General features: G+C 43.7%; 1 protein-coding gene across 1 annotated transcript in view; it reads right to left on the bottom strand.

Moving 5' to 3' along the window:
• Positions 1 to 636: 636 nt before the first annotated feature.
• Positions 637 to 18806, bottom strand: part of LOC146714011 (short transient receptor potential channel 5-like) — a 116974-nt gene continuing 98804 nt past the window's right edge. The window contains exons 4-8 of the mRNA XM_085439527.1: positions 16377 to 16627; positions 3889 to 4005; positions 3690 to 3752; positions 1430 to 1567; positions 637 to 864 (exon numbers count right to left, since the gene is read on the bottom strand). Of these exons, the coding sequence (XP_085295653.1) occupies positions 637 to 864; positions 1430 to 1567; positions 3690 to 3752; positions 3889 to 4005; positions 16377 to 16627 (797 nt within the window). The remainder of the gene's footprint in view (positions 865 to 1429; positions 1568 to 3689; positions 3753 to 3888; positions 4006 to 16376; positions 16628 to 18806) is intronic.

The raw sequence follows: 18806 nt of genomic DNA, 5'->3' as shown, positions 1-18806 counted from the left end.
ATGCACAGTAATAGTCACCTGCACACACAGATATCCCCCTAAAATAGCTAAAACTAAAAACAAACTGAAAACTACTTCCACAAACATTCAGCTTTGATATTAATGAGTTTTTTGGGTTCATTGAGAACATGGTTGTTGTTCAATAATAAAATTATTCCTCAAAAATACAACTTGCCTAATAATTCTGCACTCCCTGTAGAAAGCAGAGCAAAGCCTGCACTGTTTGTAATCACTCTTTTTTGTCTCCCTGTAACAGCCGAAATAGCCAACAGCTTCCAAGGCAGGAGCTCACATATATCAACATGAATGTGTGGCCGGACAGGGTAAACTTTATAAGGGAGTTGAACTTAATTTGTGGCTCCGGACACCTTTACTTCATTATTCACAAAGCAAATCTTTGACTTTACCGTTGGGTTGTAATGTTATGTTTAACTTTAGGACCAAAGTGCTTATTCAGCCAGCTGATGGTCACTCTGCTCACATTGGGTAAAAGTATAGCAAATATGAAAAAGACATGCTACCTTGACTGTGATGGTCATATATAAAGCATCTTGGACATTCACACAGACTGTTTTATTCATAAGAAACAGAGTGATTTGATGAGGAGTGGTCTGAAAGATTCTTTAATAGGAGTTCCTATCCAAGCCGAGTCCCTACCTCTTTTTGGTGGTACTTGATGGCGAGTTTGAGCTTGGCCAGATCATGGCACTGTCTAGGGTCTAGTTCCTCACTCTGGTCGTTGTCTCTGTGGTTCAGGATGGTCTCAAGTTCTCTAGAACTCCTGGCCTGATCCAGGAGGTCCTTGGCGAAACGCTTGCACTGCTGAGACAGTTCCTCATACTCCTGACGAAACTCATTCTCCACCTGAAATAAGGGTGGAGTAAGATTAAAGCTGTAGGATTAATGGGAAACATGTGATGGCTCTTTGATTTCCTCAGTTTTAGATTCCCATCTGGTGTTGGAATAGCTTAACAGCATCACAATCTCCTTGTGGACCCCAAAAATGAAAGTATTATTTGACATAAACCATTCTGAAGTCTGCATCATAGAGACTCAGTATTGGAGAAGAAGTGTGTCTGTTCTTGTTACCCGAGAAAAGACTGCAGGGATTATAGTAAGGTATGGTGAGAGTCTTTTTGCTGTTACTTTTGAGACGATAAATACTAGAAAAAATGTGAGGCAGGGGGAGACTAGTCACTCTTGACAGCATAAGTGAAAGAAATACTTGAGGCAAATGAGTAAGAGGAAGATGATGCTGAATGCTACTCCTTCCACAGTTAATTTAACATCCCATCAAGTTTTAGGAGGTTGCTTTCCTCCAGTACATCTGTACCTTGGCTGTTTAGAAAAGTAATGGGCTATGTATGAAGAGAAGGAGTTTTGTTAAGTTTCTTCTTTTGGTCAACAAACATGACATCAACATCCATACCTTGCTGAGTTCTTTGAGTTCCCAGCCCAGTCTGAAGGCAGTGAGGATGGGATCTTCACTGGACAACGCAATGAGAGATGGCGAGGCCAAAGCCTTGTAGATGTTGAGTCTAGACCGTGAGTGTCGAAGGCTGTCGACCTACAAAGAATCAGGAAAGGTTTTTACCCCTCCTTTAAGATTTACATTAACTACGAGACTTGCAGAAGGCACCGTTAACATTGAGAAACAGTTTCAATCGGTATAACAAAAACTAACACACTGGCCATCTAACAGTTATGTTACACATGTAACATAACTGTTCCCAGAGTGGATGTTATACATGCATGGTTCAAGTGTTTTAACTGCAGGCCAACTATGTCATAGGGTAGCATCTATCACAGACAGAACAAGATGGTGAACTTTAGTTTTTCAGTTTTGTCTTCAGATTTTGCACCAGCAGTGTGATAACACTCGTTTAACCAGTTTGTATGAGTGACTATGGTGTGGTGAGTCTAGACTATGAACAGTCTGTTAACGTTTAGTGTTCATTGTAAATATAGATTAATAGAGAAATATTGCCTAATGCTTTAATGACTTATTGTCTGTTTGAACAAAGTTCTTTTCATTTCATTCCCTGGGCAAGACTAAAAAAAATAAGAGCAGCAAAGCAGCTTAACGGACATTATTTTTATCATTATCATTAGGGATGGGATGGGTGCCATGATGGCACCGGTTCTGACATAAACGGTAGTAACCAGACCGAAAAGCACCGCACATTTCGGTGCTTTATTTCGGTGCTTTTTTTTCCTGAGCTGTGATACACTTTAGATTCTAGCCAATCATTTTACGTTTCCGAGGATAGTAGGCGGGGCCAGGTACGTACGTTCTGTTAGAGCAGAGCTACAGATTAAAAATGTTCAAGGCGAAGCGGTCAAAAGTCTGGCTGTACTTCACAGCAAAATATGCAAACTCAGCAGCAACAAGTGCTTTAAGCTGATACTGTGATACTGTCAAAGGAGGTAACACCAAGAATCCGATGAAACACCTGGCGACGCATAGCGTTTTTTTTAAAAGCCCAGAAATGCGCCGTATTTGATAGCTTGCTGCGAGACCTCACACCGAGCACATCTACTGCGGGTGGGTTGCCTGTTATGCAACATCCCCCAAAAACACGAAGAGGAGAGTCCTGGCCCCTAGTCCTGCCAGTGTAGCAGAAATGATGACGGATGATGGTGGCAGCAGCCGTTCTTCTCTGCGTGAGTAGCTAATTTACGTTGAGTAGGCTAACCACGTTATTACATTAATGCATGTAAGGTGAACTAGCAAACATCATCATAGCTACATGCTGCTGTCTTCTTGTTTGATGGCAGATACTCCCTTCACCCTGGCTAAAAAGGCTAAAATGACCAAAGAAAAAGTGGGAAACAGCTGAACATGAGAGGTTTAGGACAAAGTTTGTGTTTTTTTCCATTGTTTAAGCACTGCTTCCAGCCAAGAGTGATACCATATATGCCCTATAGCTGCAGAAAAGGCTAACATTGTTATATTTTTACAAAAAACAGCTGAACATGAGAGGTTTTTGGACCAATTTTGTGTTCTCCATTCTTTAAGCACCGGTTTAAGCACCGGTTTAAGCACCGGTTTGAGCACCGGCACCGTTTCAAAAGTACCGATTTGGCACCGGTATCGGATAAAACCTAAACGATACCCATCCCTAATTATCATCATCATCATCATTATGGTGGAGCTGGGGTAAATTCGGTTTAAAGTTGCAGACTGCACCTTTTCAATTTATATAACAAAGCTGAGATCTACAGTATTCCTGTGTAATAGAGTTGGTGGTGCCTTGTATGGAAAGCATAAATAGAAGACAAGTCTATTTTTACATTGGATCTGAGGGAAATTTACTAAACCTATTTGCTGCTCTCAGGCCTGAAATGATTAAACAAGATTTCAAGGATTTACTATAAAGCAGTTTTGTACCATGACCTTCATAAAAATGTTTAAGTCTTCAAATGTAAGGCTCAGAGCCTGGTTATATCACTAAAGCATGCTCATTCATCTTTCATATTGTTGCAAAGTATAAAGTAAGAAAATTAAATGTGGGCGAGTTCAAAAAGTTGAAATGATGTTGGAAATTTCTGATGTCTAATCTAGGGTTCATGCTGGAAGTTAAAGTTTGTAAAAGCAATTTCAATATATTCAAATATAAATGTTTAGCAAACCAAACACAATGCAAGCAATGCAAAAGATGCAGCACTAAAGAACGAAAATCCCTTACCTCTGAGCTGGATACACACTCAACACAGTCGCATCGTATCTGATGTGGTCTGGGTATGGTGACCTACACAGAGCAAAAACATCAAACAACAAATCACTGATAAAATAAAGATCTCGCTTTATTCATTGACCATCAAGACAGACAAAAAAAGAGCTTACTACTCATTATGTTGATAACTTGTGCGTAAAACAACCATTACCTTCCGCTGGACAAGCAGCTTGATAATCTCATAGTTGTTTGTATGAGCAGCAAGCATGATGGGAGTTATATCTGGGGTGAACTCTGAAAACTGGCTGTCCATCATTAGAGAAGGAACCTGTAGGAGAACAACGTAAAAACCTCTTAAACTGGCTGTTATCTACCTTTTAATATTTGGGTAAAAAGCCTACTGCCAACCGCCAGTTAAACAGGAAAAAATGACTAAGAAACACTTTTATTGTCCAATTAAAAAGCTTTGATTCAGCTCCACATGTGACACTGTTACATAGGGGGAAAACTGGAAGTGAAAGACAAATTAAGCAAATGATGAATCCAATCAAACACTCTTGAATCAGATTAAAACAAATTAAATTAGTGTAATATATTTGATAAAAAGAAATTTCCTGCTTGACAACTCTGCAGAGGTATATTATTTAAAGCCACATCCTCTCCAAAACTCATTTTATCCCTCATGGATGCAGCTCTGAACACCAGCTGTACCTGGGAGAGAAGAGGGGAGTGGAAGATTGTTTGTTTGCCACGTGAATACCAGGAGGTCTGTCATTACAGGAAGACAAAGGAGAGATGGAGAGAGAAAAACAAGAATGTAACGGCTGCATATAAATAAAGAAAAAGAAATGCAGACGCATGTTAACAAGACGCCTTAACTAAGAGGATACAGTTTTCTAGACTAGTGCCACGTCTTCAGTCTATGATGCTATCGATCACTAGGTTAGTCCAGCCCATAACGGACACGTTACATCTGCTTCATATAATCTGTACAAAATGTAAACACGACCACTTGTAGCTTTACAGTCAGTTATATCAGGGGGCTGTGTGCCAGACTGTTTCTTGGCCCAGAGCAGGAACTTTCTGGAATCTCTGCCTGGCAACCTCACAAAGACAACAACAAGAGTGCCAGCCATATGTAGCAGAGCTTGGAAGATTGTTTTTGAGGCGGAGATCACATCGTCTTCAAACAAAATGCTGGGATCTTCAAAACACCCAAAACAGCTGGGAGTGCACTGCCATCAAATTTGTAATCTGCAGCTTTAAACGTCAATATGGAGTTGAGTGGTCACAAATCATTTTTAAGACGCAACACAAATGTGCAGTATTTGCCATCAATTGCATTTCCCCAAGTAATTTGATGTTATATTTATTACTGCGTGTTTTATTAATTGTTCTGCACTAACCTCTGTAGAAAGATAACTGCTATAACAATAAACTTAAAAAATATGTATCAATAGAAACGTGGATGGTAGATTTTCTTGAGCATATTTTAATAGACTCTCTTCAAAAATTCTTTAAAATCTCTTCAAAGTTTTGTTGAAGCATGCTAGAAATTAAAACTTTTTTGAGAAACTACCACAACACAAAGACGTGTGTAAAACTCCATTTACAGTACAACACAAACCACATCTGGCCAATGTAGAAAGACAAGGTACAGGCCCTGCTGCTGAGTGAAAAAGAGGGTAAGTACATCAGAGTGTCTGTGTACTGCTATATTATTGGGTCCTTGTCATCCAGGTCATAGTTGACCTGAGTTAAAGGCAACTCAAACTCACACAGAAGGCTTCTTCATTTTCCTTCAGATCAGGAGTCCCAGGTATTTAACCACAAGTGCAGTTTCCATAGGCTGGTGGTGGTTTATAAAGGGAGTAAAGTGTAGTTTAAGGTCCCAAGTATGTGCACACTTGAGCCAGTTGAGGGGTGTTTACCCACTGCAGTCGTGCTCTAGTCCAGATCTCCAAAATCCCAACTGTGTGTCTCTGGAAGTGGATGACATAGGCATCTGCCAAGTGCAATATTCCAGGAACAGGAGAGGTGTGAAAAAAAGAAAACCCTTCAAAGATCAAGACCACATTCTTTGTACACCGTCTCCATCAACAACAGAGCTCTCTGCACATAGATGGCATGCAGTGCTACACCAGTCTAGCAGGGGAAGCACTGCAAACAAGCTGAATAATGCGTACTGTTGTGTGGACTCTTTAGTCTTTTGGTAATTTCCAATTGTAAATGGCACAGAATAGGATTAATGGTTTAGAAAACAAATATTGCTCCAGACACTCAACTAGCCAAATGTCAACAACCTTGAGCTTTGCTGAAACGACCAACAGAACATGGAACATAAGAGCGATCAATGTTGAAAATGAGTGTAGAGATCTCATTAAAAATAAAAGCTAAAATTTATTTAAAAGGGTATCTTAATCCACTACTAACAGTGAAGGAGACATTCGTGATCAATTGATGGTATATTATATAAAGTTGAAGGCTGTCTTATGCTGAAACCAGGACCCTAAAGTAAAAGTTAAGAATGAGGCTGACAGGGTGCTGGTATGTCAAAGAAAAGCACACACACATGTACTCCCAGACATCTGAAGAAGAGAGAGGAGGGGGGGCTGAGGAAGGAGGGTACACGTGTGGACTCTTTCTGTCATGGTCCTGAGTCTGAGGACTCAGTGTTTTGTGTTCCTTATGCTTTTGTTCATTCAGAGTGTGTATTCTGTTGTGATTTTGCCATTTGTTAGGTTTCTGTTCTTTGCCTGCCTGCTTCCACTTCTGTGTTCCCTCTGTCTGTCCATGGTGTTATTGTGTCTGCTCATGAGTCTGCCTGTCAAGTTCAGTGTCCGGTCTGGTTCTCTGTCTGTTAGTTTCCTGTTTTATTCTGAAAGTTCATGTCTCATGTCAGTGTGTTCAGTTTTACCTCTCCCCTGTCTCGTTAGCCTTATTGCTCCCAGCTGTGTCTCCCTCCTGTGGCCCATTCCCTGATTACTCCCCGTGTATTTAAGCCCTGTGTTTTCCTGTGCTCTCTGTCGCGTCGTCTGTTTAACTCCATGTCAGTCTGCATTATTCTGTTACCTGGTATTCATTCTGCGTTTCTCTGTGAACCTCTCGTGTAGTCTGCTCTGTTCCATGTTTCTTCGTGTCTCTCTGCCCCTCGCCTCGTGTCCTCCATTTTGCATTAGTTTTCCCAGTTTAGGTTTATGTTCGGTTCTGTCCACACCTTGGTTTTCTGCACTGTAAATAAAACCCACTTGCACCTCCGCCATTGTCTGCTATTGGATCCTCCTTTCTCACCCTCCACACGACTGCCGCCCCAGCCGTGACAGTACGACGCGACCACAAGATGGATCCAGCAGCTTTGTCCGGAGAGAGTGACCTCGCACGCATCCAACGCCTGATGGACTGGGTAACCCACACCACCAACGCACGGGCAAAAGTGGTGGGGTTAAACGCCATCGAGGCAATCCTGGAGGGAAATCCCTACCTCTGCCAGCTTAAGGGAGTGTCAGCCTTCGTTTGCGACCTGCATAAAGCCCGAGGGGTGGTGCAAGCTCGGGGATCCACAGGCTTTGTCCAGCAGCAGCGGGCTACAGCCGCCCCGGAACGGCCACGTCAGCTTCGCCCGCCGGAGGAGTTACCCGGCCCGCTGGAGGAGACTTTGCCCAGCCCGTCGGAGCCGTCGGCAGGGAGGAGGCGACGATCGCGGCGTCAGCGCGTCACCCCGCAGCCGGATATCAGGACTTCAGAGCCACCGGCTGTGGTTAGTGGGAAGGACCCCTTGTCTGTTTTGGACTGTGGGACAGTTTATTCAGGGGCTTTGTTTGGTGCGGCAGATGACAATGAGAACTGTTTGTTGCCTGTTCATTCTCCTGCTCGGCTGTCTTTGCCTTGTTTAGCTGCACTGCCGCAAGCTCGTGTAGATGCACTACAGCATTCAACTCGGCCCCCGGCATCCCCGCTAGCCCGGTCATCTATGCCGTCTCCGTCTTCACCGACTCCCTCTGTACGGGAGGCTGTGCCTGTGCCTCCCATTTTGGACTCTTTTTCTAGTACGCATTATTCGCAGAGAGTCAAGCACGTTAAAAATGCAATCGTCCCTCAACAGCTGGCTAGTTTAGAGACTGTTACTTGCTCCAGGGCCTCACCAGAAGCTAAGTTACAGCCCTCAGCTGACTCTGGACCCCTGGAGGCTAAGAACCCAGCTCAGGACTGCACCCGGCTGTCGCTGCCTGAGCAGGGTCGGTGCTCCGCGCAGCCACAATCCGATCTGTTCCTGCCAGAGGCCCGTGTGCCTACTGGTTCTGATCTGTTCCTGCCAGAGGTCCCCGCGCCTGCTGGTTCTGTTCTGTCCCTGCCAGAGGTCCCCGCGCCTGCTGGTTCTGTTCTGTCCCTGCCAGAGGTCCCCGCGCCTGCTGGTTCTGATCTGTCCCTGCCAGTGGCCCGTGTGCCTGCTGGTTCTGTTGCGTTCCTGCCAGAGGCCCGTGTGCCTGCTGGTTCTGTTCAGTCTCTGCCAGAGGTCTCCGCACCTGCTGGTTCTGTTCTGTGTGTGCCAGGGGCTCCAGTGCCCACTGGTTCTGAGACTGTTTTTGCTGGGGGGCCCGAGGAGCCCGTCCAGCCATCCGCCTCGTCAGCTGGGGGGCCCGAGGAGCCCGTCCAGCCTTCTGCCTGGTCAGCTGGGGGGCCCGAGGAGCCCGTCCAGCCCTCAGCTGCAGTCTCATCACCAGCTGCAGTCTCATCACCAGCTGCAGTCTCATTACTCTCGCCTGGTCCAGCATCCTCATCAGCTGCTTCGTCTGGTCCAGCATCCTCATCAGCTGCTTCGTCTGGTCCAGCCTCGCCTGGTCCGGCCTCCGCGTCCTCGTCAGCCTCCGCTTCGCCTGGGGCTGCAGGGGCCACGCAGCCTTCGGGTCCCCTACTACCACCTCCACATCGTCGGTCATCTGCCAGGCCGCTTGTTGGGCATCTCCCCCACCGTGGACGCCCTCCTGAACGTCCTCCTGAACGCCGCCACTGCCTTCCGCGTGGCCGGCCTCCGGACTTGTTTCCACGCCGCCGTTGCCGTCCGCACGGCCGGCCTCCGGACTTGTTTCCACGCCGCCGTTGCCGTCCGCACGGCCGGCCTCCGGACTTGTTTCCACGCTGCCGTTGCCGTCCGCACGGCCGGCCTCCGGACTTGTTTCCACGCCGCCGTTGCCGTCCGCACGGCCGGCCTCCGGACTTGTTTCCACGCCGCCGTTGCCGTCCGCACGGCCGGCCCCCGAACTTGTTTCCACGCCGCCGTTGCCGTCCGCACGGCCGGCCCCCAGAACTGTTTCCGCGCCACTGCCTACTGCGTGGCCAGCCTCCGGACCTGCCCCACTGCTGCTGCCTTTCACGCGGTCGGCCCCCGGAACTGAACTGTTTTGGCCTCCGGGTCGGCCCCCTGACCTTGTCCGTCTGGGCCTTTTCGGACTATGTCCCTCCGTCCTGGACCCCCACCGCCCGCCCTGGTCGGGTCGTTTTCTGTTTTTTGGTTCGTGGGGGTTTTTTTTTTGGCTTTGGTCCGTTTTTGTGTTTCTGTTGGGCTGTCTGGTGCCAGCCCTTGAGGGGGGGGGGGGGTACTGTCATGGTCCTGAGTCTGAGGACTCAGTGTTTTGTGTTCCTTATGCTTTTGTTCATTCAGAGTGTGTATTCTGTTGTGATTTTGCCATTTGTTAGGTTTCTGTTCTTTGCCTGCCTGCTTCCACTTCTGTGTTCCCTCTGTCTGTCCATGGTGTTATTGTGTCTGCTCATGAGTCTGCCTGTCAAGTTCAGTGTCCGGTCTGGTTCTCTGTCTGTTAGTTTCCTGTTTTATTCTGAAAGTTCATGTCTCATGTCAGTGTGTTCAGTTTTACCTCTCCCCTGTCTCGTTAGCCTTATTGCTCCCAGCTGTGTCTCCCTCCTGTGGCCCATTCCCTGATTACTCCCCGTGTATTTAAGCCCTGTGTTTTCCTGTGCTCTCTGTCGCGTCGTCTGTTTAACTCCATGTCAGTCTGCATTATTCTGTTACCTGGTATTCATTCTGCGTTTCTCTGTGAACCTCTCGTGTAGTCTGCTCTGTTCCATGTTTCTTCGTGTCTCTCTGCCCCTCGCCTCGTGTCCTCCATTTTGCATTAGTTTTCCCAGTTTAGGTTTATGTTCGGTTCTGTCCACACCTTGGTTTTCTGCACTGTAAATAAAACCCACTTGCACCTCCGCCATTGTCTGCTATTGGATCCTCCTTTCTCACCCTCCACACGACTGCCGCCCCAGCCGTGACACTTTCATGTCTCAGAGGGAGAATGACGGAGAGTGCTTCTCCTCACCCTTCCAATCTTTCTGTCTCCATCTTTTCTGCTGCCTCATCTTCTCCTCGCCTCCCCTTTCCACATTCTATTTTCTCCCCCCCCCTCCAGCTTCTTGCATCTCTCTCATTTCCTTGTTTTCCCTTCATCTAACCCCCTCCTTTCCATCAGGTTACTCCCCTCATCTCTCTCTATCGTTGTCTCTTCCTCCTCTCACCTGCCACAACCCTATTTTCTTCATCCGATCGCTCTCTCTTTTTCTAATCCCTCTTTTTTTCCTGCCGTTATAAGGAGTGTGAGAACAGCTGCCACGGGCTGGGCCCCAAATAAAAATTAAAGAGACAGACCGAGAATACACAAACAAGTAAATATAAGCAAGGACACATGCAAATACAGAAACGGCAAATAACAGAATGAACATAACTTGAGTACAATTGATTTTTCATGCATTGAAATTGGCTGCACCATCTGCAGCTGCGAACGAGCACCACTTAGGAAACTCCAGCCTTATATTACTCGGGATTTAAACTTTTTCAATTAGGTGAAACTACACCAATGGCATATTTAGGCTCCAGATGTACACTGTTGGTTCCCCCAAAATGGAGCAACACGGTGAGATAGCAGGAGGTGTGATTGTTATGGGCTTGTTGCTCTTACATGTTTCTGAAGATGGGTCAGATCGCTGAGAGTTAAAGCGACATGATGAAATATGAGAGAAAGGTTTAGTTAAACTCAATCTACATTTTTCCCCCGATTTATTGCTGGCTGGATTATGTTCAGAGGAAATGTTTATCTTTATCTGCTACAACGGTGCAAAGGCTGAGTCCCATCTAAACTTGACTGCCACTATATTAATCACCTGGCAGCACTTCAGTGCACTGGGTATCGGTCAAAATGACGTACTGAGAATCAGAATGAAAAAGAAAGGTGATTTAAGTGAGTCTGAATATGGCCGGTTGTCTGAGACAGGCTGATCTGAGTATTTCAGAAAGTGCTGGGATTTTCCCACACAACCGTCTGTAGGGTTTAGGAAGCCAAAGAAAATCTGCAGCAACTGTGTGATGCTATCATGTCAATATGGACCAAAATCTGTGAAGAATGTTTCCAGCACTTTGTTGATATCACAAAGAATTAAGGCAGTTCTGAAGTCTAAAATGAGGTCCAACCCAGTACTGGGTGTACGTAATAAAGTGTGCGTTGAATGTTTAGATTTAGCCAAGAAAAGCACTTTAAACTTTTGAGAAAACGTATGGTTTCAGTTATAAGTTGGTTATCAGGTTCATTCACTCATTTGTGGAGTCTTGAGTATTGAGCCAGTTTCTGCACAGAACTGCGAGTGCATAAAGTTTTAAAATACTGGTATTCTGATACAAGACTTTTGAGTCATTAAAAAATACTTTAAGGGATACTTAAATTACTGGAAAGAAATGATAAGTTACCATTGTGTGTGTCTCATAATCAATTTTGGATGGACCAAAAGACAAGTTTAATTCAAAGCACTGAAAGTCCCTGAGAAGGCAACTCCAGGAAAATAACCCAAAGAGTAAAGGTAACTTTGAAAATAATTAAGGGCAAATAAACTCACAACAGACACAGGAGAGATGAACAGGAGAAGATCTGATAAAAGCTTCAGGGTGGGTAGGACTATTTATAAACAAGTAACTGATAACTGAAGGGAAACAGGTGAAAACAATCTAGACTTGGAGAATACAGACAGGAAGCAAACCTGAGGCAGGAAACAAAGTAAAACTGGAAACAACCGAAGGAAAGAAAACAAGAAAACACAAAGTGGCTGAGGCATGGCCAAAGAATCGGGCAGGACACTGAGGGAATTAAAAACAAATTCAAATTAAAATGGGAACCCACACCATCAGTACACATGTACCAAAACTCCACAGAAGTGATAAAGATCAAAGCAGAAGTGAGAAACTCAAATATCAAAAGCCTCAAAGACCAACAACACAAACTACAGAACCAACACAAGACAATAATCAAGACACCATGTAGCATGTGATCCCACTGCGACAACACCAGTAATCCTGGGACGGCATTTGTCTCCACAGTCTGTCTTTACTTAAGTGTTGTCTGCAACCCTAAAGTCTCTTGACTGTGTCATGCTGGACTGTGACTATAGTCTTGACAAAATCCACAGACAGACACATAAACACAAGCCAAAGTACTCAAAACTACCTGGTAGTGGTAGTAACAAGTGTCTCCAGGACCATATGTTGCCATGATAACACCACACACACACACACACACACACACACACACACACACACACACACACACACACAAGGTGAAAACAATTTCAGCCACGACAGAGTGGCACCTGTTAGAGCAGGTGTCTCTCAGACCACATTTTGCCATGATTACACACAAACACGCACCCACACAGACTTACACAGTGGAAAGAAAACCAGCTATGTCATTAGGAGGTACTAATACATTAAAAATGGCAATAAACAAAAGGGCTTTTAGTAAAACAAAGCCAATGTATTTAATGGCAGGCTGATAACCAAGCAGTCTGATATTTAGAACATTTTATTGATCCCAGGGGGAAAGATAAAGCTAACAAAACAGTTTTGTGTTTCTCACTCCCAGGACTTCATCAGCACTGAATATCAAATATTAGTATCAAGACAAGACCTATATCAGCCTGCTCTATCCTTTTGCTCCTGATACCTGGTGACTTTATTCAGTAATCTGAGGTCACACCACATAAAACTTTATACCCAAACCTTCACATTAAATTCAACAACTCAAAATGTCTGGCGCTTATAGAAACTGAAGTAAAAATAAAAAAATAAAAAAAAACCCAAACTTCCTTAAAATCTGTCCACAAACATATTAACACCTCCCAAAGCAGTACAGCACCTTTAGTAGTAGCTCCAGGTCCTATAAGCATCTCCAGGACCATGTGTTGCCATGATAACCACACTCAGATGCACATTCACAATCCAAAACATTTTTCAGCCACAACAGTGTCGCTGTCAGTCAAAAAATCCAACATATCTAGGGCACGACTGCTGTTGACCCCTTGAAAGGAGAACGATTGAAAGCAAAATTTATATAAAAGGTTGTTTTTGACTCCAAACTGTGTCAGAATTTGGACCCCTTTTTATTCTGGACTCCATTTATTCGTGGCTATTATCTGAAGCACATTATGATTTGGCTCTCAAATTACCCATTCATACGCTGATGGCTGCAAGCTCTCGTGAAAGTCACTGCAGGAAATGCTGGGAACAGTGTGGGGGTACTTTGGGATGGGGGCACACAGAGCCAACCATCAAACTGGAAATTTTCCAAAGAGCAGTCAAATGGTTTCTGTAGTTTATCACAGTGGGTCACACTTGCTTTGTTACACTGTAATGTGAAGAAGAAAAAAGTCCACAAAGGAGCTGCTGGTTTACTGAAAATGGATCTCAGCTAGAGTCCTGTGAAGTTATAACAAGAAATTAGGAGTGAAATTGCAGAAAGTTTGTGCAATGTTTTTCTGGCTAAATCATAAAAAGATGTTTTGTGTTATGGATTTACTTTAAATTAGATTTCACTTTAAAAACAAAACCAGACAATGCATGACAATAAAAAATCCACTGTATTGTCTCCTCGCATCCATCAGTGCAGACACACGTGCATCCAATCCAGATGAATACGCTCAGATCAAAACCCAAATTAACACTAACTCCAGTTACACACATGCAATTCTAATTATTTGCTTCACACATCAAAGGACACACAAAACCTTCCTTCATCTGCATCTCTCTTCGCAACTATTTCTCACTTTGACTCCCTCCTAATGTGTCTTGTTTCCTATATTTTTCCTCAATGCCCATCTGATTTCCTACATGCTGCATTTGCTGTTTTTCTTCTTTGTTTGACTCCACTCCATCTCTGTTTGCGCTCTTCAGGGCAAAGAGCTCCAGATCTAATCCTTTTGTCCATGCTTAAAAAATAAAAATCATTCTCTTCTTCCTCCTTCCCTCCCTTTTGTTCTTTGGGCTGTTGCCTCAGTCCTTCTATTTCGAGTATGCTGGTAATGAAGAGTGAGGAGTGGATGTGAACAGGGGAGTGAGGGAGGATGGACGCAGAGATATAGAGAGGTAATCAAAGAAAGAGGGGGAGTCAGACTGAGTCAGATGGAGAGGGATGGCAGAAAGATCAACAGTTTAACTTTGCAGGAGCAGATAAAAGGCCCTGATTCTACCTGTCAGTAGAAAAGTGCAGTTTAGAAACATACGTAAACTCACAAAGCACACATCCAGCTCTTAATATAAGTATCGAGCACTGATGTGCGAGTGTGCATATGTTTGTGTGTGCAAAACTCAATACTGTGCCCTGAATATTGGTGAAATAGATAGTTTCAGGGGCGTAATTTCCAGGGGGGTTAGGGGGGTTATGACCCCCCAAATAATCAGATCAAACCAAAATAACCCACCCAATAAAATTATGAATTATCTTGCATAAATAGGTGTTGATTTTCTTTACTCATTACCAATCTCTCTGTTTGCCACACTGCTACTCGTCTCTTCCTGTATCCATCTTTAGACTTCGGTAACTGTGCAGCAGCAGAAAAAAATGTTAATATTGTAGTAGAAAAGCGTTTGGGTTTTTAAAGCCACCCCCGATGATAATTGTGCAGGGGTTGAATTTTTTTCTATAACTCTAGTTGGGGTTCATTTTTTCCTACAGAAACTCCCACAAGCACAATTTTAAGCCTGTTATTCACTTAGCAAACTTGGTATTCATGTAATTTCACCCTGAATTACACCCCTCGCTAACCAAGCTAGCCAGCACCAGCAGCTACACCCTCCAAATTCAATCCTGATGCCGTAGCCTACACACACATATTGTTTTAGCATGCTACAAGACTGAGATCTTATTGAACGTATTGGACAATTGAAATAAACTGTATATAAAAGATAGACAAAAAAAATAACAACATTAATATGGGAGTAAGTTCAATTTGAATTCTTTCTAACGGTCAGCAGGGGGACATGTAATTGCAAAATTCCCATACTCCACGACCTCAGTACTAACTTTTCTGAGGATTTTATGGTAACAAATGTTAGTTTCAAGTCTTTCTGGTTAAAGTATGATGTTTGTTTTAGTCAAAAAGGATAAAGTAACATTTTCTTGGGCAGGTCTAACTCCATGCGGTGTGATTAACAACTACATTATGAGCATCCGGTGACCCTCGGAATCGTGGTCACATCCATCTCGCTTATGATGTCCTTGACAAAGCTAATATGACAATGACCAAAATACTCAATGCTTCAACAAACCAACATCATGGTGGTTATGTGCATCTTTCATATACAGTCTGTGCAATTCTGAAACAACAACACGGTGCTGCATGTCTCTTGCTTTCTAAATCTCACACATAGGCCAATATTTTATACAAGACAGTAAAACAGATTAACATGTATGCGTTGCTGCCCACTGCTTTATTATCATTATTACAGAAATCTGCGCTGTGCTGACATCACTGTGTATTACGCATGTGTGATGTGTAAGGTAACTGAAGAGAGACAAAAAGTATGAGAAGATAAACAGAAACACTGGAAGAACAGATTTGTTCTCATCCACATCCAACTGAGAGGCAATCAAAACCTTCCCACAATCCTCTGCTTTGGCCAAGGGTTGGTTGCTATGGTGACATCGAACCTCACAGCCTCAACAGTCCAGGAATATTTTTCAAGAAGACGTCTTTGTTTCACTTATTTATTTTTTACATTTTGCAATTTACTTCCCGTTCGTTCCGTCTTCACATTTACTCCCCTGTCAGTTTGAATCGCTGTGAATCAGTTTTTTAACTACCCATCTCTGAATCTCTCCATCTTAACCCCCTAACACCTACTCTTTAAACTAAACTGTGGTGTGTTTTCCTTCCTCTGCTCCTCTTTCTCTCTCTGACACACAAACAGAAATGCAGCAGGCAGACAAACATGCTGTCTGTCTCCAAATCCTATTTCACAGTTTGTCTGTGAAACGGGCTGTTTAATTTCCCTCCTCTCAGCAGAATGTGGCATGGAGCATTACAATGAATGGATGTGCTGCTCATTATCTCTCTCTCAAACACACACACACACACACACACACACACACACACACACACACACACACACACACACACACACAAAAATGGAAAAATACTCACACAGGCGCACATTCACGGATGAGTAAATGCAAACACGTGCATGCATGGATGTGTCTGGATGCAACACGCTAACATATACCCACAGAGGGCTCGCTCTCCCTCTCTGTTTGGTCTGAACCAGTGGTGTCGCCAGAAACATTTCCAGAGTCCAGATGGGGCCACTGAAAATGTGAAGTCGGTTCACCACAAACCAAAAGACATAAACTTTAGGCGTAGTTAAAAAGAAACATCCGCACACACCTGTTTCTCTCCGCTGGGCCTTTTGTGTGACAGCAGCAGTTCCACGGCACCCACCACCTCCTTCCTGATGGCGTACAGCAGGGCGTCGCCCGTGTGGATGCCGTGGTCGAGCAGGAGCTCCATGATCTCCAGGTTCTCGTTCTCGATGGCGATGAGGAGAGCACTGCGGCCCAGCGGGTCCAGACAGTTCACATCCATGTTGTAGTACACCTCTGCTTCGCGAAGGGCATGTTTCACTCCCGCATAGTCACCTACAGGAAGAGGATAGTTGAAGTGTGCAGGTGGCTAACCATGCTTGATCAAAAATTTCACTTTCTCACCCAAATTATTCTTTATGTGTCTACTGATGTGAAAGTCTGTAAAATACAAATCTGTCAGGGAGCTAATGCCAATACAGATATGTGTATGATATATATGCTTATTCATTTATACTTAAATATATATATTTATACACACAAACTCCTTGAAGAAGGGCCCACGCAGGTTTGTGATGAAATAAATGCCATCAAACTACATTTAAAATGCGGATATGAATAAAATATGTATAACAAAATAATTTTAAAAAAAAGCAGGGTAAGGTATCCTGAGAAAGGGCTAGTTACTGTGCAACTTACTATTGTTGTTTGTTGAAAAGCACTGTACATGTGTGTATGACTAGTATCTAATGTATAATGATCTTTTTAAAAGCAGGGGTGTCAAACATAAGGCCTGGGAGCCAGAATTGGCCTTGCAAAGACACTTTGGAAAATGTGAAGGAGTGTAAAGATTTTCAACTTTTAACTGTGTTTTCAGGAGTTGAAGAACAAAACAAAAACAAAAATCATTATAAATACGGAATAGTCTGGATGATGGAGCTACATGAACTACTGTAATATTACACATTTATTATGCATCCTGTACTTTTTGTTACATTAAGACATCTCAGGGATTAAATATTTAGCTAAATATCTTTACGCTAGAAAATGGAGTTTCATTTGGCCCACGATGTAAACTTATTTAAGGTTGTCTTCATTTTTGTGTTTGAAATATGTTGATGAACTTGATTTAAACTTAATGCTACGTTGCTGTATAAGCTGCATGCAGGACTCTTGTGAAAACCTTTCCTGTGTTTCTTACAACTGGTTGCAGGAAAGTGACATATTTAGAAAGCATAGTCAGGTCGGCAAGTGTTTGGAAAATGACACTTTTTGCTCTGCATGAGCATCACCCAGTGCTGTGTTTACTTCCTTAAGGTGCTCTGCTAGGCCTCTACTCCAGCTGCTTTCAGTTGGTACTTTTCTGTGGGTCTCTCTGCCTTCAGATTTGACTTTAGAGTAAAATGCTCTGTAAGGTTGTGATCAGGTGACTGAACTCGTTTCTTTGCTTTGAGAAACTCTTGGGTTGCTTTTGCAGTAGACTTCACGCTATGAAGCTGTGTCCGATTAGTCAATGAATTTCTGGTTGCAGCATCTTGTTCAAGGACGTTTGCTGCAGCACACGTTGCAGAGACACCTGTGTACTGACACACTGACTGAGCAGCTGCTCAGCTATCAGAAAGTATACAGGGAGTGCAGAATTATTAGGCAAGTTGTATTTTTGAGGAATAATTTTATTATTGAACAACAACCATGTTCTCAATGAACCCAAAAAACTCATTAATATCAAAGCTGAATGTTTTTGGAAGTAGTTTTTAGTTTGTTTTTAGTTTTAGCTATTTTAGGGGGATATCTGTGTGTGCAGGTGACTATTACTGTGCATAATTATTAGGCAACTTAACAAAAAACAAATATATACCCATTTCAATTATATATTTTTACCAGTGAAACCAATATAACATCTCCACATTCACAAATATACATTTCTGACATTCAAAAACAAAACAAAAACAAATCAGCGACCAATATAGCCACCTTTCTTTGCAAGGACACTCAAAAGCCTGCCATCCATGGATTCTGTCAGTGTTTTGATCTGTTCACCATCAACATTGCGTGCAGCAGCAACCACAGCCTCCCAGACACTGTTCAGAGAGGTGTACTGTTTTCCCTCCTTGTAAATCTCACATTTGATGATGGACCACAGGTTCTCAATGGGGTTCAGATCAGGTGAACAAGGTGGCCATGTCATTAGTTTTTCTTCTTTTATACCCTTTCTTGCCAGCCACGCTGTGGAGTACTTGGACGCGTGTGATGGAGCATTGTCCTGCATGAAAATCATGTTTTTCTTGAAGGATGCAGACTTCTTCCTGTACCACTGCTTGAAGAAGGTGTCTTCCAGAAACTGGCAGTAGGACTGGGAGTTGAGCTTGACTCCATCCTCAACCCGAAAAGGCCCCACAAGCTCATCTTTGATGATACCAGCCCAAACCAGTACTCCACCTCCACCTTGCTGGCGTCTGAGTCGGACTGGAGCTCTCTGCCCTTTACCAATCCAGCCACGGGCCCATCCATCTGG

The sequence above is a fragment of the Copadichromis virginalis genome, linkage group LG3 (genome assembly GCF_057382275.1).
Source record: "Copadichromis virginalis isolate Kocher_CV1m ecotype Utaka linkage group LG3, C_Virginalis_male_GT1.1, whole genome shotgun sequence".
Lineage (NCBI taxonomy): Eukaryota > Metazoa > Chordata > Actinopteri > Cichliformes > Cichlidae > Copadichromis > Copadichromis virginalis.
The sequence above is the reverse complement of the archived record's forward strand: the minus strand, read 5'-3'. Positions and strand labels throughout refer to the sequence as shown.